The 19,102-nt window shown below is 42.7% G+C and overlaps 1 protein-coding gene across 2 annotated transcripts; it reads left to right on the top strand.

Moving 5' to 3' along the window:
• Positions 1-5,329: 5,329 nt before the first annotated feature.
• Positions 5,330-18,105, top strand: LOC135556218 (NAD-dependent protein deacylase sirtuin-5, mitochondrial-like). Of its 2 annotated transcripts, none has more exons than XM_064989228.1 (9): positions 5,330-5,394; positions 9,852-9,960; positions 12,486-12,619; positions 12,805-13,030; positions 15,723-15,810; positions 15,904-15,957; positions 17,037-17,160; positions 17,319-17,434; positions 17,691-18,105. In XM_064989228.1, the coding sequence occupies exons 2-9, from the start codon at positions 9,861-9,863 to the stop codon at positions 17,758-17,760; spliced, it is 912 nt and encodes a 303-aa protein (XP_064845300.1). In that variant the 5' UTR covers positions 5,330-5,394; positions 9,852-9,860; the 3' UTR covers positions 17,761-18,105. The 2 variants fall into 2 exon arrangements, with proteins under 2 accessions (XP_064845300.1, XP_064845299.1); XM_064989227.1 differs by lacking the exon at positions 5,330-5,394 and adding an exon at positions 7,445-7,590.
• Positions 18,106-19,102: the final 997 nt, after the last annotated feature.

Genomic DNA, 19,102 nt, shown 5'->3' with positions numbered 1-19,102 from the left:
ACCAGAGACAGTGAGGGTTAAAGGCAGCGTCTCACGCTGAATCTTGGGGAGAGAACTACCATCTAAAGCGAACAAGGCCGTGGGCTCCCTAACTGTCTGAGAGGAATGTCATGTTCCCGAGCCCAGGTCTCGTCCATAAAACAGCCCTCCGCCCCAGAGTCTATCAAGGCACTGCAGGAAGCAGATGAACCGGGCCAGCGGAGATGGACCGGAAAGGTAGTGCGTGATCCAGAAGGAGAGGCCTGAGTAGTTGCGCTCACCAGTAGCCCTCCTCTTACTGAAGAGCTCTGGCTTTTACTGGACATGAGGTGACAAAATGACCAGCGGAGCCGCAGTAGAGACAGAGGCGATTGGTGATTCTCCGTTCCTTCTCCTTGGCCGAGATGCGGATACCCCCCAGCTGCATAGGCTCAGCATCCGAGCCGGCGGAGGAGGGTGGCAGTGATGCGGCAGGTGGCAGTGATGTGGAGAGGGGAGCAACGGAGAACGCGAGCTTCTTTCCACGAGCTCAGCGACGAAGATCAAACCGTCGCTCTATGCGAATAGCGAGAGCTATTAAGGAGTCCAGACTGGAAGGAACCTCCCGGGAGAGGATCTCATCCTTAACCTCGACGAGGAGACCCTCCAGAAAACGAGCGAGCAAAGCCGGCTCGTTCCAGTCACTAGAGGCAGCGAGAGTGCAAAACTCAATGGAATAATCCGTTATGGATCGATTCCCCTGACATAGGGAAGACAGGGCCCTGGAAGCCTCCTCCCCAAAAACAGAACGGTCAAAAACCCGTATCATCTCCTCCTTAAAGTCCTGATACTGGTTAATACACTCAGCCCTCGCCTCCCAGATTGCCGTGCCCCACTCACGCGCCCGTCCGGTAAGGAGAGAAATGACGTAGGCGATGCGGGCTGCGCTCCTGGAGTAAGTGTTGGGCTGGAGAGAGAACACCACATCACACTGAGTGAGGAATGAGCGGCACTCAGTGGGCTCCCCAGAGTAACACGGCGGGTTGTTGATCCTGGGCTCCGGAGACTCGGAAACCCTGGAAGTGGGCGGTGGATCGAGGTGGAGTTGGTGAACCTGTCTTGTGAGGTCGGAGACTTGGACGGCCAGGGTCTCAACGGCATGTCGAGCAGCAGACAATTCCTCCTCGTGTCTGCCTAGCATCGCTCCCTGGATCTCGACGGCGGAGTGAAAAGGGTCCGGAGCCGCTGGGTCCATTCGTGGTCTGATTCTTCTGTTATGTACTTGAGTGAAGACCCAAAAGCGGTTTTAACAGAAAACAGAGTTCTTTAATGAAAAACAGGAATGGCATAAATCCTCTTCCAACGTAGTCAATGGAACAAAAAGAACGTTAGTATAATGCAGGATGCACCTGCCAGGCAGACTCCGACAGGATAGGACAAGGTGGAAGCAAACGAGACGACAGCTTGCTTCTGGCATCAAAAACACAAACAAGAATCAGACACTGAAAGTAGCAGGAACAGAGAGAGAAATAGAGACCTAATCAGAGGGGGAAGAGAGAACAGGTGGGAAAGAGTGAATGAGCTAGTTAGGGGAGATGTAGAACAGCTGAAGAATGAGAGACAGAGAAGGTAACCTAAAAAGACCAGCAGAGAGAGACAGAGTGAAGAGAAAGGACAGGAACAGACATAACAAGACATGACATACACACACACACACACCCCAAGAATATGAACACGTCATAAGCCATTCCTTTTTTGGGGGGGAATGACAGGAAATTTGCTTTAAAATTGCAACATTTTTTCTCAGCATCATGACAACATGTGTAAAATAGCATGAGATAGACTAGGCTATAAAACTACACTTTTTTGTTTTTTTGGTTGGGGCGGGGCTTGCTCGTACCTTGCAGCCCGAGGAAACTGCCTTACGCCACTGACACACACACAGACCTTCCCTGTCTGCAACAGCACAGAATAACACACAGTTGCTATTGTGAGAATACCTTCCCATTCCCCAGAGAGTAAATCAGGAGGCTATAATTGGAGATGATATCTGGAGACTGTCTGGCCCTTACTTTCAGTTAGGCTAGGGTTAGGTAGGCTATCTGTCTCCTTCATCATGGCTGACTCCATAGCCTACATGGCAGATATTTGTAATGGTTGTCAAGAGTTCGCTGCAGCTAGCGACTGGAACAAGCTGCAACAAACACTCAAACTGGACAGTTTAATCTCAATCTCTTCATTCAAAGGCTCAATCATGGACACTCTTACTGACAATTGTGGCTGCATTGTGTGATGTATTGTTGTCTCTCCCTTCTTGACTTTTGTGCTGTTGTCTGTGCCCAATAATGTTTGTACCATGTTTTGTGCTGCGACCATGTTGTGTTCCTACCATGTTGCTGTATGCTGTGTTGCTGCCTTGCTATGTTGTCATGTGTTACTGCCTTGCTATGTTGTTGTCTTAGGTCCCTCTTTATGTAGTGTTGTGTTCTCTCTCTTGTTGTGATGTGTTTTATCCTATATTTATATTGTTTTAGTTTTTTAAAATCCCGTGCCCGTCTCCGCAGGAGGCCTTTTGCCTTTTGGTAGGCCGTCATTGTAAATAGTTAAATTAATTTAAAAAACAGAGATCAGTAAGCTAATACCCATCTGCATGTACCATCACCATTTGAAAGCTGCTATTCTCCAACTCTTCTCTCTCTTTTGGGAAGCAAACTCACCCCATCTAGTGGATGATATCATCAGAATACACAGAATGGAACTGGAATGGGGCATTTATATGCAAGAACAAGCACATTGTCATTTTACAGCACATTTGTCCATTTGTCACTGATACTCTCTTATAAAAAAAGGTTTCAAAAGGGTTCTTCGGCTGTTGCCACAGGATAACCCTTTTCGGTTCAAGGTATATTCCTTTTGGGTTCTATGTAGAACCCTCTGTGGAAAGGGTTCTACATGGAAGCCAAATGGGTTTTTTCTACCTGGAACCAAAAACGGTTATTGTAAAGGTTCCCCTATGGGGACAGAACCCATTTTTTCTAAGAGTGTAGATTCATCCCATTTATACTATTAATGTATAGGCAGATAGATACGCTAGTCTAGATATGCTAACTCCCATAATGTAGGGTAGTTAGGGAGGCTAACTGAGAGTAAGGGCCAGACAGGCTAATATAATACACTAAGCTGAAGGAGGATCTCCAAAAAATTGCACAAATCTTCATTTTAGGCTCAATATTCTACTGTGTTTTGTATTATTATTATTTATTTTTTTACCCATAATGTTCATTACCTTGACATTCCAAATGACCATTCAATAAAGCGCTGATTGATTATTTCTACCAGGGTTCATTGGGTTGACCAAAGAAACAGAGCACTATTTACATTTGCTAAATAAAAATATCCAGCCCTATAAAAAGGGACCCCCGGCCCGTCTAAAAGTAAATCATACCATATCTATCAATCACAATGCCCAGAGGATGTCACAGCATTGCAGGAGAGGAGACAGTAGGAGGCATTAGACAGGCCGGGTAACCTACATGACCTAACCGCCTCCCTCCCGGATCTTCCTCCCGACCAACCCCTGGTAGTGTAGAGATGTTAAAGTCTGCTTAGATTAAAGATGGGCTTTTAACCAAAACTGTTACGACTTTGACTTTTAATTAGGCTATTAGATGGTTGATAAGAATTTTAGGCAGTAGAGTTTATAATCGATAAGTAGGTCTATATATAATAATAGCCTAATCTGTTAGGGATAGATAAACATTGAATCATTGTCACTGTCCCTAACAAATAAATACATACATTAAAACAATGTATTTATTTCAAACATTGACATTAAATCATCAACAGTCAAGTCAGATGCATTGCATCATTGTGGTTACGTTTGCGCTCATTGCAGCATAAGCTTACAATAATTTCAATGGGTTCCAACCATTGTAAACGGCAAATCATTCATTCGTAAACGTTTACTGTAGCTATCACATTGCACAACATTGACAGACAACTAGAAAAGAGAATATACACAGTAATATAAATATGTAGCATATTAGTTTAAAAGCAGGATATTAGCAGGATATTATTTTAGTATCAAAAGAAGCGCTTCATCCTTTTACATGCCCCTGACCAGTTTATATTCCGCTGTGTTTTGTATTATTGTTTTTCTTTGCATTTGGAATGGCACGGTTACTTTGGGAGATTTAGCTGTCATATTGCAAATTATATAAAGCATTTGTAGGCCAATTTTGTATCTGTATAATTAAGCAATAAGGCAAGAGGTGGTGTGTTATATGACCAATATACCACAGCTAAGAGCTGTTCTTAGGCACAATGCATTACAGAGTGCATGGACACAGGCCTTAGCATTGTTATATTGTCCATATATCGCAACCCCCTCGAGGTGCCTGATTGTTATTTTAAACTGATTACCAACGTAATTAGAACAGTAAAAATAAATGTTTTGTTATACCTGTGGTAAACATATGGTGACAGTGAGCAATTGACAGTGATCCATTTCAAACCCAGTCCGCAGGATAGCCACTCCGGACCATGAGGCACAAGGGACGCGTCAGGGGTGGACCCACCTGTCTTAATCAATGAGAGAAGATTTGAAATAGACAAGATGGCGGCATACACATTGTTGGATTACTTCATTAATTAAACGGAGCACTTTCTACATCCAGGCACGCCACCTGCAACTGGACACGGACATTTTAGAAGAAACATGTTTGGCCAAATCGAGAGTGACGATAGTATCGTCCATATCAGGCATTTGAAAAATCTCTGGCAACTATTTGTATAGATAAACCTGTAACTCCCAGTAAAGAATAACAGAAATCTTTTCTCACATGATCTGTTTTAACAATCTTTAGCTAAGGGAGGCCGTGTCCTCACTCACACTCCAGTACAGTAGGTGGCGGCGTTGTATGCACCTATTTGATGCGATCCACCAATACAACTTTAAAACGTTTAGCACTTCAGAGGATTGTATAGTGTCTGTGGATAAAGTTGTGTGTGTCAACTGTAGGGATGCTCATGTTGCTGGGGATCGGAAGTGTCCAGTGCGAGATAGGCAGGTTGAAGAGCCCTCCCATGCCGTTGGCATGGTGCAGGAGCAGATAGGGGCAAAGTAGTGAGTGTAGGTGGCAGCTGCAGAGAAGTACCTGGGAGTACAGCAAAATAGTTAATGGGGGGGGGGGGGGGGGGGGGGGGTAATTCTTATGAAATAGTGGTATATTTATGGTGCATTTTTTTCCGTTTAGAAACAGGAATAATGAAGATCATTCAACGTAGGTAGTCCATGACTGGCCTCACACTTCAATACAGTAGGTGGCGGTGTATGCACCTGGAAGTTGGATGCGATCTGCCAACCCAATCCCAAAGGAGAAGAAGAGGAAGACATTTAAAATTACACACACCTCTTAACTAAACAGCTGAAACAGGGTAAGGAAGGACTTGGAGAAATTCAACATGCAAAATGTGTCAGATTAAATATATATGAAAGTGAATGGTATTTAATCAGGGCATATTAATGTTGTATGGCAATGCTTCTTTGGATATGCGAAACATACATGCTGATAGTCGCTTGAAGAATATCAACAAGTTTAACGTTAGCTAACGTTAGCTAACACTAACAGCTAAACTTGAGTTGCATTCCATAGATAGATAGCTATCTGTCGTATTTAGAGCTCACCTCAAGAGTACCATCTTTGCTTGCAAGTTGCATGAACAACAAATAGTCTCGAAAACCCGACCCTGTTGCCTAGGGTCGATTTTCGAGTCTAAAAGACTAACGACCCCCTTTACGCCCTTAAATGCACATGGGTCAAAGAACCAGATAGCGAGCTACAGTAGCTTGCTATGAATATTTGCCCTTTGACGAGCCAGAGAGGTCTGCGCATGTCAGCAACGTTTCCCAGTTGTTACAGCAAGCAAGATCTCCAGGTACAATAGCTAGTTGGTTAGGTGACATCTCAGTGTGGTGTTTTGTTACAATAACCCCCCTCTTTCTTGATCTATGAGGTAGTAACGTGCCCAAAGTAGTTGTCCCTCTGTGGTAATTGAGTTCACTGTCATTTGCTGTGTCAACATCAATATGAGTTCTGTTGGCTGTAGGTTTCTGCTGAGACATTACTTGAATTTGTTTTGTATATCCTTCATATTCTTCAAGTTTAAAGTTGTATTAGTCATACGTACACGTGGTATACGCTGTCCAATGAAGAGCTGACTTGCAAGTTCCTTCTCCACTTTGCAACAACAATAAGAAATAATAGAAGATAAGAATATGAACATGAAGTAAAAGGTTCAGTAGAATATTTTAGCATAAGTATAGTACAGGAGGGCACAATTTACACTCAAATATTTACATGTGTTTTGAGGAAGGGGGAATTGGGGGACAAGTGTTTTAAATGGTGCATTATTTAGCAATCGTAAGAGTCTGGTAGCAGCAGTTGTGATGTGAGAGTGCGTGCATGCATGTGTGTCAAGGTTCGGAGAATCAGAGCTGGTGGTCCAGTCAAGTTCAAGTGTTCAGCAGTCTTTATGGCTTGTAGAGAGAAACCCTCTCTGAGCCTGTTGGTGTCAGACCTCATGCTCTGATACGGTCTGCCTGACGGTAAGGGAGTGAGCAGCTGGGGTTTATGAGGCCCTTGATGATGCTGCGGGTCTTCCTCGGGCACCATTACGAGTAGATGTCCTGGATGGGTGGGAGCATGCTCTTTGTGATGTTCTGGGCCATCTTCGCCACCCTATGGAGGGCATTGTGGTCGTGGACGGAGCAATTTCTGTACCAGGCCGTGAAGCAACCGGTCAGGATGCTCTCTGGTGCAGTGGTAGTATTTGGAGAGGACCCGGGGTGGCATGCCAAATTTCTTCAGCGGCGTTATGAAGTAGATACGCTGTTGTGCCCTCTTGACGAGTGGTGGTGGTGTTTGTCAATGTCAAGTCCTCGGTGATGTGGATGGCGAGGAACTTTAAACTACTGACTCTCTACTGCAGCTCTGTTGATGTGGATTGGGGCATGTTCCCTCCTTGGCTTCCTGAAGTCAACAATCAACTCCTTTTGTTTTTCTGACGTTGAGGAAGAGGTGGTTGTCCTGGCACCACATGCCAGTTCACTTACCTCCTCCCATTGGCAGATTTTGTTTGTTGGTTATCAGGCATACAACCGTGGTGTCGTCAGCAAGCTTGGAGTTGGAGTTGTGCCACGGAGTTGTGCCACGCAGTCATGGGTTAACAGGGAGTACAGCAGAGGGCTGATGACACACCCCTGTGGGGCCCTGTGTTAAGAGTCAGTGTGGAGGAGGTGTTATTGCCAATCCAGCCTGTGGTCTACACGTCAGGAAGTCCAGAATCCAGTTGCAGGTGCAAAAGGTGGTGACCAGAGTCAGGGCTTTGAACTTGGTGTTGAGCTTGGAGGGAACAATAGTGTTGAATGCTGAATGGTAGTCAATGAATAGGATTCTCACATAGGTGTTCTTCTTGTCCAGATGTGATACGGTCGTGTGAATAGCGATGGAAATGGCATCTTCATTGGATCTGTTGGAGCGGTAGGCAAATTGGAGTGGGTCCTGTGTACCTGGCGTGCTGACCTTAATGTGGGTCAAGACCAGCCTCTCCAAGCACTTAATGATGACAGTGGTAAGTGCGATGGGGCGATTAGTCATTTGGGCATGTCACCCTTGTTTTGCTTAGGCACTGGGAAAATGGTTGTGTCCTTGAAGAAGGTGGGGACTACAGTCTGGGACAGGGACATGTTGTAGATGTCCGAGAAGATGCCATCTGGTTCGGCGGTTTTGAGAGTTTTCCTCATGTCAGCATCGGCGAGTGAACACACCTGGTCATCTGGAGCAATGAGAGTAGCAAGCATAGAATGAGTTAATCGTGTCTGGGAGGGAGGCTTCTGTAGGAACCACTCAGCTGGATTTGCCTTTGTAGTTTGATAGTCTGTAGTCCTTTCCACATACGTCGTGAGTTTGAGTTATCAAACATCAAAGATTTTAGAGTTACAGTTCATATAAGGAAATCAGTCAATTGAAATATATACATTAGGCCCTCATCTATAGGTTTCACATAATTGAGCAGGGGCACATCCATGGGTGGGCCTGAGAGGGCATAGGCCCACTTGGGAGCAGGGCCCAGCCGATTTATTTATTTTCTTCCCACAAAGTGGCTGTATTAGACAGAAATACTGTCCGGGTGTCTGGTCTCAGACGAGTCCGCAGGTGAAGAAGCCGGATGTGGGGGTCCTGGGCTGGCGTGGTTACAGGTGGTCTGTTCTTGTGAGGCCGGTTGGACATTGTGCAAATTCTCTTAAACGACATTGGAGGCAAATACAGCTCAAAGTTAATCAAGCATAGCTAGTAGCTACCGAATGTCATTTTCAATGAGTGTGGACATTTACAAGTGAAAGGGAACGAGAGAAATTGTGCAAGTGAACAAAGTTGTGATGCATGCTTTTCTAAAGGAAGAGCAGAGGGGAGAAGAACGGATGAGAAAATAAAACGCTAGTTGGAAGCACAGGGAAGGAATGGAAGCTGTACAGAACTCATCAGAGCTCTTTGACTTCTGGCAGAATTCTAAGATATGAGGGCAAACATTTAGTAGTGATTTGCATATAAGTGCAACTTCATCGCCTCATTTGCGCCACAAAACAGAGACTATGGACTCCGGCTCAACTTGTCCGGGGAACTACGTACTGTAAGCGTCATAATGTAAAATATTGTGACCGATGAAATGAAGAACGCAGTCTGCTTTATCTCAAAACGAATTACTTAAGTTAATACCTGCAGTCAACTTGTGCATCTCCAAATTTTCTTGAAAAACTTAAAAAAAAATTTTTTGACGTTATTGAAAAACCATCCTGTGGCTTTTTCAAAGTTAACATTGAATACGGTATATAAGGTATACCACCCACTGGCTCCATGTCATCTACAAGACCCTGCTAGGTAAAGTCCCCCCTTATCTCAGCTCGCTGGTCACCATAGCATCTCCCACCTGTAGCACACGCTCCAGCAGGTATATCTCTCTAGTCACCCCCAAAACCAATTCTTTCTTTGGCCGCCTCCTTCCAGTTCTCTGCTGCCAATGACTGGAACGAACTACAAAAAGCACTGAAACTGGAAACACTTAACTGTCAGAGCAGCTCACAGATTACTGCACCTGTACATAGCCCACCTATATTTTAGCCCAAACAACTACCTCTTTCCCTACTGTATTTAATTTATTTATTTTGCTCCTTTGCACCCCATTATTTTTATTTCTACTTTGCACATTCTTCCATTGCAAATCTACCATTCCAGTGTTTTACTTGCTATATTGTATTTACTTTGCCACCATGGTCTTTTTCTTTGCCTTTTCCTCCCTTATCTCACCTCATTTGCTCACATCGTATATAAACTTTTATAGGTTTATACTGTATTATTGATTGCATGTTTGTTTTGCTCCATGTGTAACTCTGTGTCGTTGTATGTGTCTAACTGCTTTGCTTTATCTTGGCCAGGTCGCAATTGTAAATGAGAACTTGTTCTCAACTTGCCTACCTGGTTAAATAAAGGTGAAATAAATAAATAAAATAAATCCACACCTATTAGCCATCAGGATACTAGGAAGAGGAGGAGGACATGTAGGCAGTCTTTTGAGCCTAGCTTAGAGTCCCCCTTTCCTTCCTCGTCACTGGCGTAGTATTCCCAATCTGGGATGCTGAGAGAAGTGTGTAGCTTCTGATTCATGATCCAGAAGTGTTTGTCGGTTTGAAGGAAATTATTTACCCAACATGGAGTAAACAAAGTAATAACAGAAAAACAGCCATTAATAAAAAGCGAAGTCGAACAGGAACCGGTATGACGCTCGCCCTCCTCAGGGCCGCCATCTTATCTTTTTCTTCTTGTTCTTTTTCTTAGTTAACCCTGATGATTGTACGTCAGTTCACCAGCAGAGGCGTCACCTCTCATCTGTGTGCCCGATTTAAAGAGACCCAGAACAGACCGGTCATGGCCAGACCCAGCTCAGGTAGGACTGTGTTGGTCTAGTACACACACTTGTTTTTCTATCCTCGTGGTAACCTAAACTTGATTTCTATAAAAAAAATCAAAATTTCTCTAACCACTACACTTAAACCCTAAAGCTAACCCTAATTCTGAACCATAAACCTAACCCCTTAGCTTAAAATAGCCGTTGTCCTCGTGGAGATGTGGGAAATGTCCAGTGGTGTTAAGTACTTAAGTAAAATACTGTACTACTTAAGTAGTCTTTTGCGGTATAAATAGTAAAGTAAAGATATTTTTTACAACTTTTACTTTTACTCTACTACGTTCCTAAAGAAAATATACTTTTTACTCCATACATTTTCCCTGATATCCAAAAGTACTCGTTACTTTTCAAATACTTGGCAAAACAGAAAAATTGTCCTATTCACACGCTTATCAAGAGAACATGCCTGGTCCTCCCTACTGCCTCTGATCTGGAGACTCACTAAACACACATGCTGAGTTTGTAAGTTGTTTGAGTGTGCCCCTGGCTATTCTTCATTGAACAAAAACAAGAAAATTGCGCCGTCTGGTTTGTTTTAATATAAGGAATTTGAATTTATTAATACTTAGTTGAAGATGGAAGTTTACATACACCTTAGCCAAATACATTCAAACTCAGTTTCACAATTCCTGACGTTTAATCCTAGTAAATATTTTCCTGGTCAGTTAGGATCACCACTTATTTTAAGAATGTGAAATGTCAGAATATTAGGAGAGAATTATTTAAGCTTTTTTGTCTTTCATCACATTCCCAGAAGTTTACCTTTTTGAGTTTGTATTTGGTAGCGTTGCCTTTAAATAGTTTAACTTGGGTCAAACGTTTTGGTAGCCTTCCACAAGCTTCCCACATTAAGTTGGGTGAATTTTGTCCCATTCCTCCTGACAGAGCTGGTGTAACTGGGTCAGGTTTGTAGGCCTCCTTGCTCGCACACACTTCAGTTCTCCCCACAAATGTTCTATAGGGTTGAGGGCAGGGCTTTGTGATGGCCTCTCCAACTCCTTGACTTTGTTGTCCTTAAGCCAATTTGCCACAACTTTGGAAGTATGCTTGGGGTCATTGTCCATTTGGAAGACCCATTTGCGACCAAGCTTTAACTTCCTGACTGATGTCTTGAGATGTTGCTTCAATATATCCACATAATTTCCCCTCTCATGATGCCATATATTTTGGTTTCTGCACCAGTCCCTCCTGCAGCAAAGCACCCCGACAATATGATGCTGCCACCCCCGTGCTTCACGGTTGGAAAGGTGTTCTTCGGCTTGCACGCCTCCCCCTTTTCCCTCCAAACATAACGATGGTCATTATGGCCAAATAGTTATAGTTTTGTTTTTCATCAGACCAGAGGACATTTCTCCAAAAACTACAATCTTTGTCCCCATGTGCAGTTACAAACCGTAGTCTGGCTTTTTTTATGGCGGTTTTGGAGCAGTGGCTTCCTTGCTGAATGGCCTTTCAGGTTATGTCAATATAGGACTCGTTTTACTGTGGATATAGATACTTTTGTACCTGTTTCCTCCAGTGTCTTCACAAGGTCCTTTGCTGTTGTTCTGGGATTGATTTGCACTTTTCACACCAAAATACATTCATCTCTAGGAGACAGAACGCATCTCCTTTCTGAGAGGTATGACGGCTGTGTGGTCCCATGGTGTTTGTACTTGCGTACTATTGTTTGTACAGATGAACGTGGTACCTTCAGGCGTTTGGAAATTGCTCCCAAGGCTGAACCACACCTGTGGAGGTCTACAATTGTTTTTCTGAGGCCTTGACTGATTTCTTTTGATTTTCCCATGATGTCAAGCAAAGAGGCATAGAGCTTGAAGGTAGGCCTTGAAATACATCCACAGGTACACCTCCAATTGACTCAAATGATGTCAATTAGCCTATCAGAAGCTTCTAAAGCCATGACATAATTTTCTGGAATTTTCCAAGCTGTTTAAAGGCACAGTCAACTTAGTGTATGTAAACTTCTGACCCACTGGAATTGTGATATAGTGTAATAATCTGTCTGTAAACAATTGTTGGAAAAGTTACTTGTCATGCGCGAAGTAGATTTCTTAACCGACTTGCCAAAACTATAGTTTAACAAGAAATTTGTGGAGTGGTTGAAAAACAAGTTTTAATGACTCCAACCTGTAAACTTCCAAATTCAACTTGAAGTATATTTGAGCATTTACATTTACTTTTGATGCTTAAGTAGATTTGATACCAAATACTTTTACTCAAGTAGTATTTTACTGGGTAACTTTCACTGCTACTTGAGTCATTTTTTATTAAGGCATCTTTACTTTTACTCAAGTATGACAATTGGGTACTTTTTCCATTACTGAATTTGTCTCCACGAGGGAGAATTATCCTTATTTGATTAACATTGTGGGGACTTTTAGGAATTTCAGGGCCCCACAAGGATGGAAGAACAAGTCCACACACACATGGTCTTCTGTGTTTGTTGCTGTATTTGTATGTGTGTTACTTTTTAGTCTTAAGATTTTTGTCTGTGTTTTCAGACCTAGCAGCGTTCCGAGAGGTGTTCTCGAAAGCCAAACACGTGGCCATCTTGACGGGAGCAGGGGTTAGTGCTGAGAGTGGGGTCCCAACCTTCAGAGGAGAAGGAGGCTTCTGGAGGAAATGGCAAGCCCAGGTAAACACCCCAAGAATGCATCCGAAATGGCACCCTATTCCCTTTATAGTGCACTGCTCTTCCCCTTTGTCTCCCTCCACCCTCTCCTCCTCCTGTCCCGCCCCTCTCGCCTTGTTTCTCACTCCCTCCTTTTCTCTATCACTCTGTTTTTCATCCTCACTTTGTTCCCCCCCCCCCCAAATCAGGACCTGGCCACCCCTGGTGCGTTCAGTCAGAACCCATCCAGGGTATGGGAGTTCTACCACCACCGCAGGGAGGTGATGCTGACGAAGAGCCCCAACTCGGCTCATGTGGCCATAGCAGAGTGTGAGGCCAGGCTGCAGAAACAGGGGCGCCGCGTCACCGTCATCACACAGAACATCGATGAGCTACATCGCCGAGCCGGATCCACCAACATTTTGGAGATACACGGTACTGTATCCATGGCGATGTCACCCAGACTGACTTTCACTGTCCTGACTAGTTAGCTAGTAGATCCACGGTAATAATGCAATGGCACTTTCACTGTGTCTGTGTCCCAAATGGCACCCTATCCCCTGTGTAGTGCACTACTTTTGACCAAAGCCCTACATATGGTGTCATCTTCTAGTGCACTATAGGGAATAGGGATGCCATTTGGGCCGGAACATGTGTCTGACTAGCGATTAGTGGTATTGGGGGACTAATGTTGTTGTTAAAGTGTAGATTTAAAGAAGATTGTTGAAGGCCAGTTTCACTCCAGCGTGTAATAGTTGGTCCATCTTGGGTACTCAGGCTGGGCTGTAGATATACCATACAAGCTTTCAGACTACGGATGTCCCCGAAAATGTTTTTTTTTTCAATCTTGGTCGACCGAGAGTCGCCCTCTGTTCTTTCGACCAGTCACTTGGTCTAAATGTTTACCATATGTAGAGCCACACTCTGTGTTTGAATAGAAGCAACTACATATGCACTGAGATTGTGTGACGCATTAAGCACACCTGTTTGATTAAATAATTAAGACACACAAATACCTCAAAGCACAATGGTCACACTGTTAAAAGAAAAATGACAGCGAGTGCCTGTGTGACTGGCTCACGTTGTCTCGCTCTCTTCACTACTGCAGTAAAAATGCACCACAGCACAGCAAGTGTTTATTGCGCTCTCCATGCTGAAGCTGTAACATCATTTCAGCCATTTAGTTGTTTCTGACTGGAAAAAGTTATTTGTTTAGGAAAAACAAAACCCTATTCCCTCAACCCTTGCTCTCTTTATGTAAAACATAAACATCGCATGCATCTGACCAATAGAGCCTGACCTATAGCCTATCATAAACACATCAATGAATTGGTAATAACAAACTCCAAACACAGTGATGTCTACAGCAAAATGGATACGGAGGACATGAAAAATTATCTTGAGATCGGGCAAATGTTTACTGGTTGCTCAGGAGGTAAAGTTGTAGTCAGATTCGTGGAAGACATTTGACTTAAAGTAGTTGAGGAAACTATTGGAGATCAAGAAAAAGGAGGGTATAGGAGCAAGCACTGCTTGAGTATTGTGTGCCAAACAGTTGCTGTTAGATCACAATATTATTTTCTAACCATTTGGAACAGTGTAAACAACACTAAATAAGTGAAAGTATAGTGCTAAAGTCTGTTCTAACTGAATTTTTTTAAATCTAGAAAGCCTTTAATACAGCAGACTAAAAACAGTTGCATCCATTTGTGAATTGCGGTTTATTTATTGTTTAGGCTAATTATTCAAAGCTCCCGTTTTATTTTATTTAAAAACTGAAATGCTTGATTTGCATTTCAAAACATGAATGTCTCGTGTGCTGTGCGATGGCATGAATGAATGATTGATACAGTAGCCTATATATGGAAATATAGGCCTAAGTAAGTTATGGTATTAAGACTAAACAGGACATAAGACCTACAGTTCGATGGTGGTTAAACAAGGCTACTATAACAAAGAGCACTTATTAAGGGCTGTCTCCTCATCTCTGCTGCCGGCGCCGCATTGTTCTCAATCCCATTATGCTGGTCAATTTTGCTATTATGCACATAGTAGCATAGGGAAAGGCTCCAATTCTATGGCGCACTGAAGATTTTTTTCAGAACCGCGGACAGCGACCATATCCAGCGCGGGAGAAAGTGCATTTGTTATAAAATAATATTTGATTTATTAGTGTTTTACCATTATTTTTTCCTAATATATAGAATTCCAATATCACATTCTGTAGTGATGGACTGTGCCATCCCCGTGGCCTCTGCAATGGATTAGTCCACTGAGGCAGGCGCGAATCAGACAGGTGTCTTGTGTGCCATGAAGAAGAAATAAATTGTAACTAAAGAAATCTCGGTTGGCCAACAGCCTATCGAACAAATAATCGACCAGTCAACTAAACTAAATGGGGTCAGCCATATTTCAGACTTGAGTACGTGTTCTATAACGTTTGACTGTGTGTGTGTGTTAATTAATTACACAACCCCACACATTACCAGTCAAAAGTTTGGACACACCTATTCATTCAAGGGTTTTTCTTTTTTTACTATTGTCTACATTGTAGAATAATAGTGAAGACATCAACAATGAAATAACACATGGAATCATGTAGTAACCAAAAAAGTGTTAAACAAACCAAAATATGTTTTATATTTCAGATTCTTCAAAGTAGCCACCTTTTGCCTTGATGATAGCTCATAAAGCTGATAATTGTGCATGTGACTTGATGTGAATAATGATGAGAGTCCAGTAATTGTTACTTTGCGTTTCTAAAATCTCAATTGTTTCCATTTCTATAGTAGTGATCAAATGTCTGCCTTTTTACTATATCTGAATATTTTTGCATATACTGTAGCCAATGTTTCCATAACTGATCACATTTCTGTAGGATATAATTTAATGCCCATATGAACAAATATTTTAGCCTAAAAAAACATCCATATGTGGTTTAATGAAAAGCAGCGAACAGGTGCAGCATTGTTTCACATTCTTTAATAAGCTCCATCTCGACGTATTGTACAAACCGCGTTCCTCGTTTTGCTTGACAAAGTGCCATGTAAACTCTCCTCTGTCTTTGTGACCAGGCTATACGAGTTGTGGTCATTTTTTATTTCCTACTCCCGCTCTGTGACCACAGGCAGTTTGTTTAAAACCCGCTGTATGAGCTGTGGTCATGTTGGGGTTAACCACAAGAGCCCCATCTGTGCTGCCCTGGAGGGCAAAGGGTAAGTCAGTCAAACTCAGGTCAGCATTTCCTTGGTGTTGTTACATGTAACTATACAGTAACAGTATATATTGCCATCTTGCTCTCTCTCTAGTGCTCCAGACCCCAACACCAGTGATGCTCAGATCCCTCCTCATGACTTACCCAGGTGGGACCATGGCTTTTTGAATTAGAATGCTTAGTAATAATAACTTAATAGGAGATCTATGGGTGGGACAAACTCGCTTACATCTTGTTTATACAACGGGTGGGTTGAATTCTGATTGGTTAAAACTGCATTCCAGCCGGTGTCTATTCCACCAGTTGCCAACGGCTAAAGTTATGACATTAAAATACCTATTTACTCTGTTCCATCTGACTGCGCAATCCACTCACTGTCTCATCAGCCCAGCCAGGCAATTTATAAACTTGGATCTCCACTATAAAAAGTATCTAGACTTTCTCACATTTCTTTTAGACTAACATTTCGTTTTCAACAGGAGATATTAGTATAAACCTTGCTGTCTGTCCGACATTTGCAACATTCTTTCAATATTCAAATTCAATCTTCTGCTGTCCCATAGTAATGAACGTGTCGAGACAGACAGGCAAGCAGCATTTGTTGGCCAGTCGAAATCATGAATCAGCTGGTATCATTTGTATGGATATATACAAACTAATTTCAATTAAACAAAGGTCAAACGAAACGCAGCTAATATGCAGTCTTTCCAGCTTCAGATTGAAGTGATTGTGTTACTGTAGCTGTGTTGTTGGCTAGCTACGGTGTCCTGACAAGTGAGCACATTTAGAACGAACGACTGGGTCGCGTCCATAGATACTGAACAAAAAGACTGAACGACAGGGTCGCATCTCTAGCAACCCTTGCTTTGTGTTGTGGATTAGATCTTGTAGAAGAATGAAGAAGTATGAATAAATTAATCAAAATAACATTTTTAATGAAAATATGTTAATCATTATTTGAGTATGTTGGTAGCCCGTTGTATAAAAGTGATAATGCCCTCAAGCCGGTGTTTGGAGGATATATTTGCACAGTTTGCCACACCTGTGCCGATATATCCTCCAAACAGGCTTCTCTGGCATTATCACTTAATTAGAAATGTTATGATTTCGTGAGTTTGTTCTTATCTTCACTTTTTAGATGGCAGTTGGTCACAATCATATGAATTGTTTTAGATCGTCATGTAGGAAACACGTTTAAGTGGTCTAACTGTGTCTGCGCCTCACCAGATGTGAGCAGGGTGGCTGTAGTGGTCTGCTCAGGCCTAATGTGGTCTGGTTCGGGGAGACTCTGGACTCAGACATCCTGACTCGCGTTGAAGAGGAACTAGACCTCTGTGACCTCTGCCTAGTGGTGAGTGCGGGTGTGTGTGTGTGTGTCTATCCATTCTGTCTTTGTGTCATTTTAATGCATGATTTAAAAAAACGAGACCCTGAAGAGATTTCTCTACAATGTAAAATAGATCATAATAATCACAAGATGATATGTGCGTCTTCCTCGTGTGTTTTTAGGTAGGTACGTCCTCCATAGTGTACCCAGCAGCCATGTTTGCTCCCCAGGTGGCGGCTAGAGGAATACCTGTAGCTGAATTTAACATGGAGGAAACACCCGCCACCATGCGCTTCAGGTTATACACATACTGTAGTCCAGTTTCTCCTCGTCCCGGGGACCCAAAGCGATGCTTTGTTTGCCTAGCAATAAACACACTTGAATCAACGAATCAATTCATCATCAATCCTTGGATAACTTGAATCAGGTGTGTTAGGGGGATAAAATGTGCACCACTTTTGGACCCCAGGACCACGATTGGGAAACATTGCTGTCGCTTCATACTAATGATTCCCTATGGCATCCTTTAACACCTGTGTCTCTGTGTGTTGCAGGTTCCACTTCCAGGGCCCCTGTGGGACCACCCTGCCCCCTGCACTGGCACGCCACAACAATGAGCCCTGACTTCCCCTGGCTGAGCCATAGCGCAGTATACATAGACCAGACTCGAGTGTTGGATGGGTGTGCACAGGGGTGTATTCATTAGGGCAAAACATTTAGCAACAGTTAACGTTTTGCAACACAAACAAGCCCTTATTGGACCATTTCAGGTTAGTCGCTCTTCGTTTCAGCCATCTGCTTCTGTTTGGTTCCTAAAGAATACACCCCAGTTTTGTGAATGTAATGTATGCTATAGAAAACAGACTGTGCTGACAATACCCCACACTCCATAGGCTACCACTCTGGATTTGTGTTATTGCATGAAATGACAACCATGTTAAAAAAAATAAATCACAATTATGATATGTCGTCTGGTATCTCAAGCACAATGATTCCTTTTCCATTTGCATTGGCATCTTCATCCAATATCAATGCATTATATCATGGTGGTCGTTGCATGTCAGATGGTACTTTTATCATATGTATAGATTATATATAAAATGTGGAAGGTTCATATCCGACCATAGATGCATTGTACATGCTTTTTAAATCAGGTGTGTGCTGGCAGTAGAGGGCAGTGTTTAGCTATATTTGTGATTGTCTTTGTCTACAGATTCACTCCTACCTGCTGCATCTTATTGCCTGTTCATTGTAAAAGAGAATGTGTTCTCAGTAACCTACCTGATAATACATTAACTCTTATGGGAGGTTTGAGTGGTTCTGAAGCCTGGTTGTACTTTACTTCTGACTATTATATTTGTTCATTGGTGTGTCCGTGCCTTCAGGATGACTGGATTAGGGATGGAGTAGGGGTTATGATAGCAACTACTCCATTTCTAGTGATGCTGTGTGTCAGTCTGTGTGTTATTGCAGAGGGCCATGTTTATGTTATCACATTTTATTAGACTGTTTTAAGGACAAAGGGAAATTCATTGAACAGAAATAACGGGTGCTGTTGCTTTTTTAAATGTGTCTTTCTGTGTTTTTTGCCTGCATGACATGTATGAGATTGTGTGTCAAGCAGTCACCATGTGGGTGGGTGTGTGTTCATGGAACTGTCAGAGGAAATGTACACTACCGTTTAAAAGTTTGGGGTCACTTAGAAATAACATTGTTTTTGAAAGACGAGCACATGTTTTTATGTCCATTTTAAAATAACATCAAATTGATCAGAAATACAGTGTGGACATTGTTAATGTTGTAAATGACTATTGTAGCTGGAAACGGCAGATTTTTTTTAATGACATATCTACATGGGCGTACAGAGGCCCATTATCAGCAACCATATACTCCTGTGTTCCAGTGGCACATTGTGTTAGCTAATCCAAGTTCATAATTTTAAAAGGCTAATTGATCATTAGAAAAC

This window comes from Oncorhynchus masou, chromosome 15 (assembly GCF_036934945.1).
Source record: "Oncorhynchus masou masou isolate Uvic2021 chromosome 15, UVic_Omas_1.1, whole genome shotgun sequence".
Lineage (NCBI taxonomy): Eukaryota > Metazoa > Chordata > Actinopteri > Salmoniformes > Salmonidae > Oncorhynchus > Oncorhynchus masou.
The sequence above is the reverse complement of the archived record's forward strand: the minus strand, read 5'-3'. Positions and strand labels throughout refer to the sequence as shown.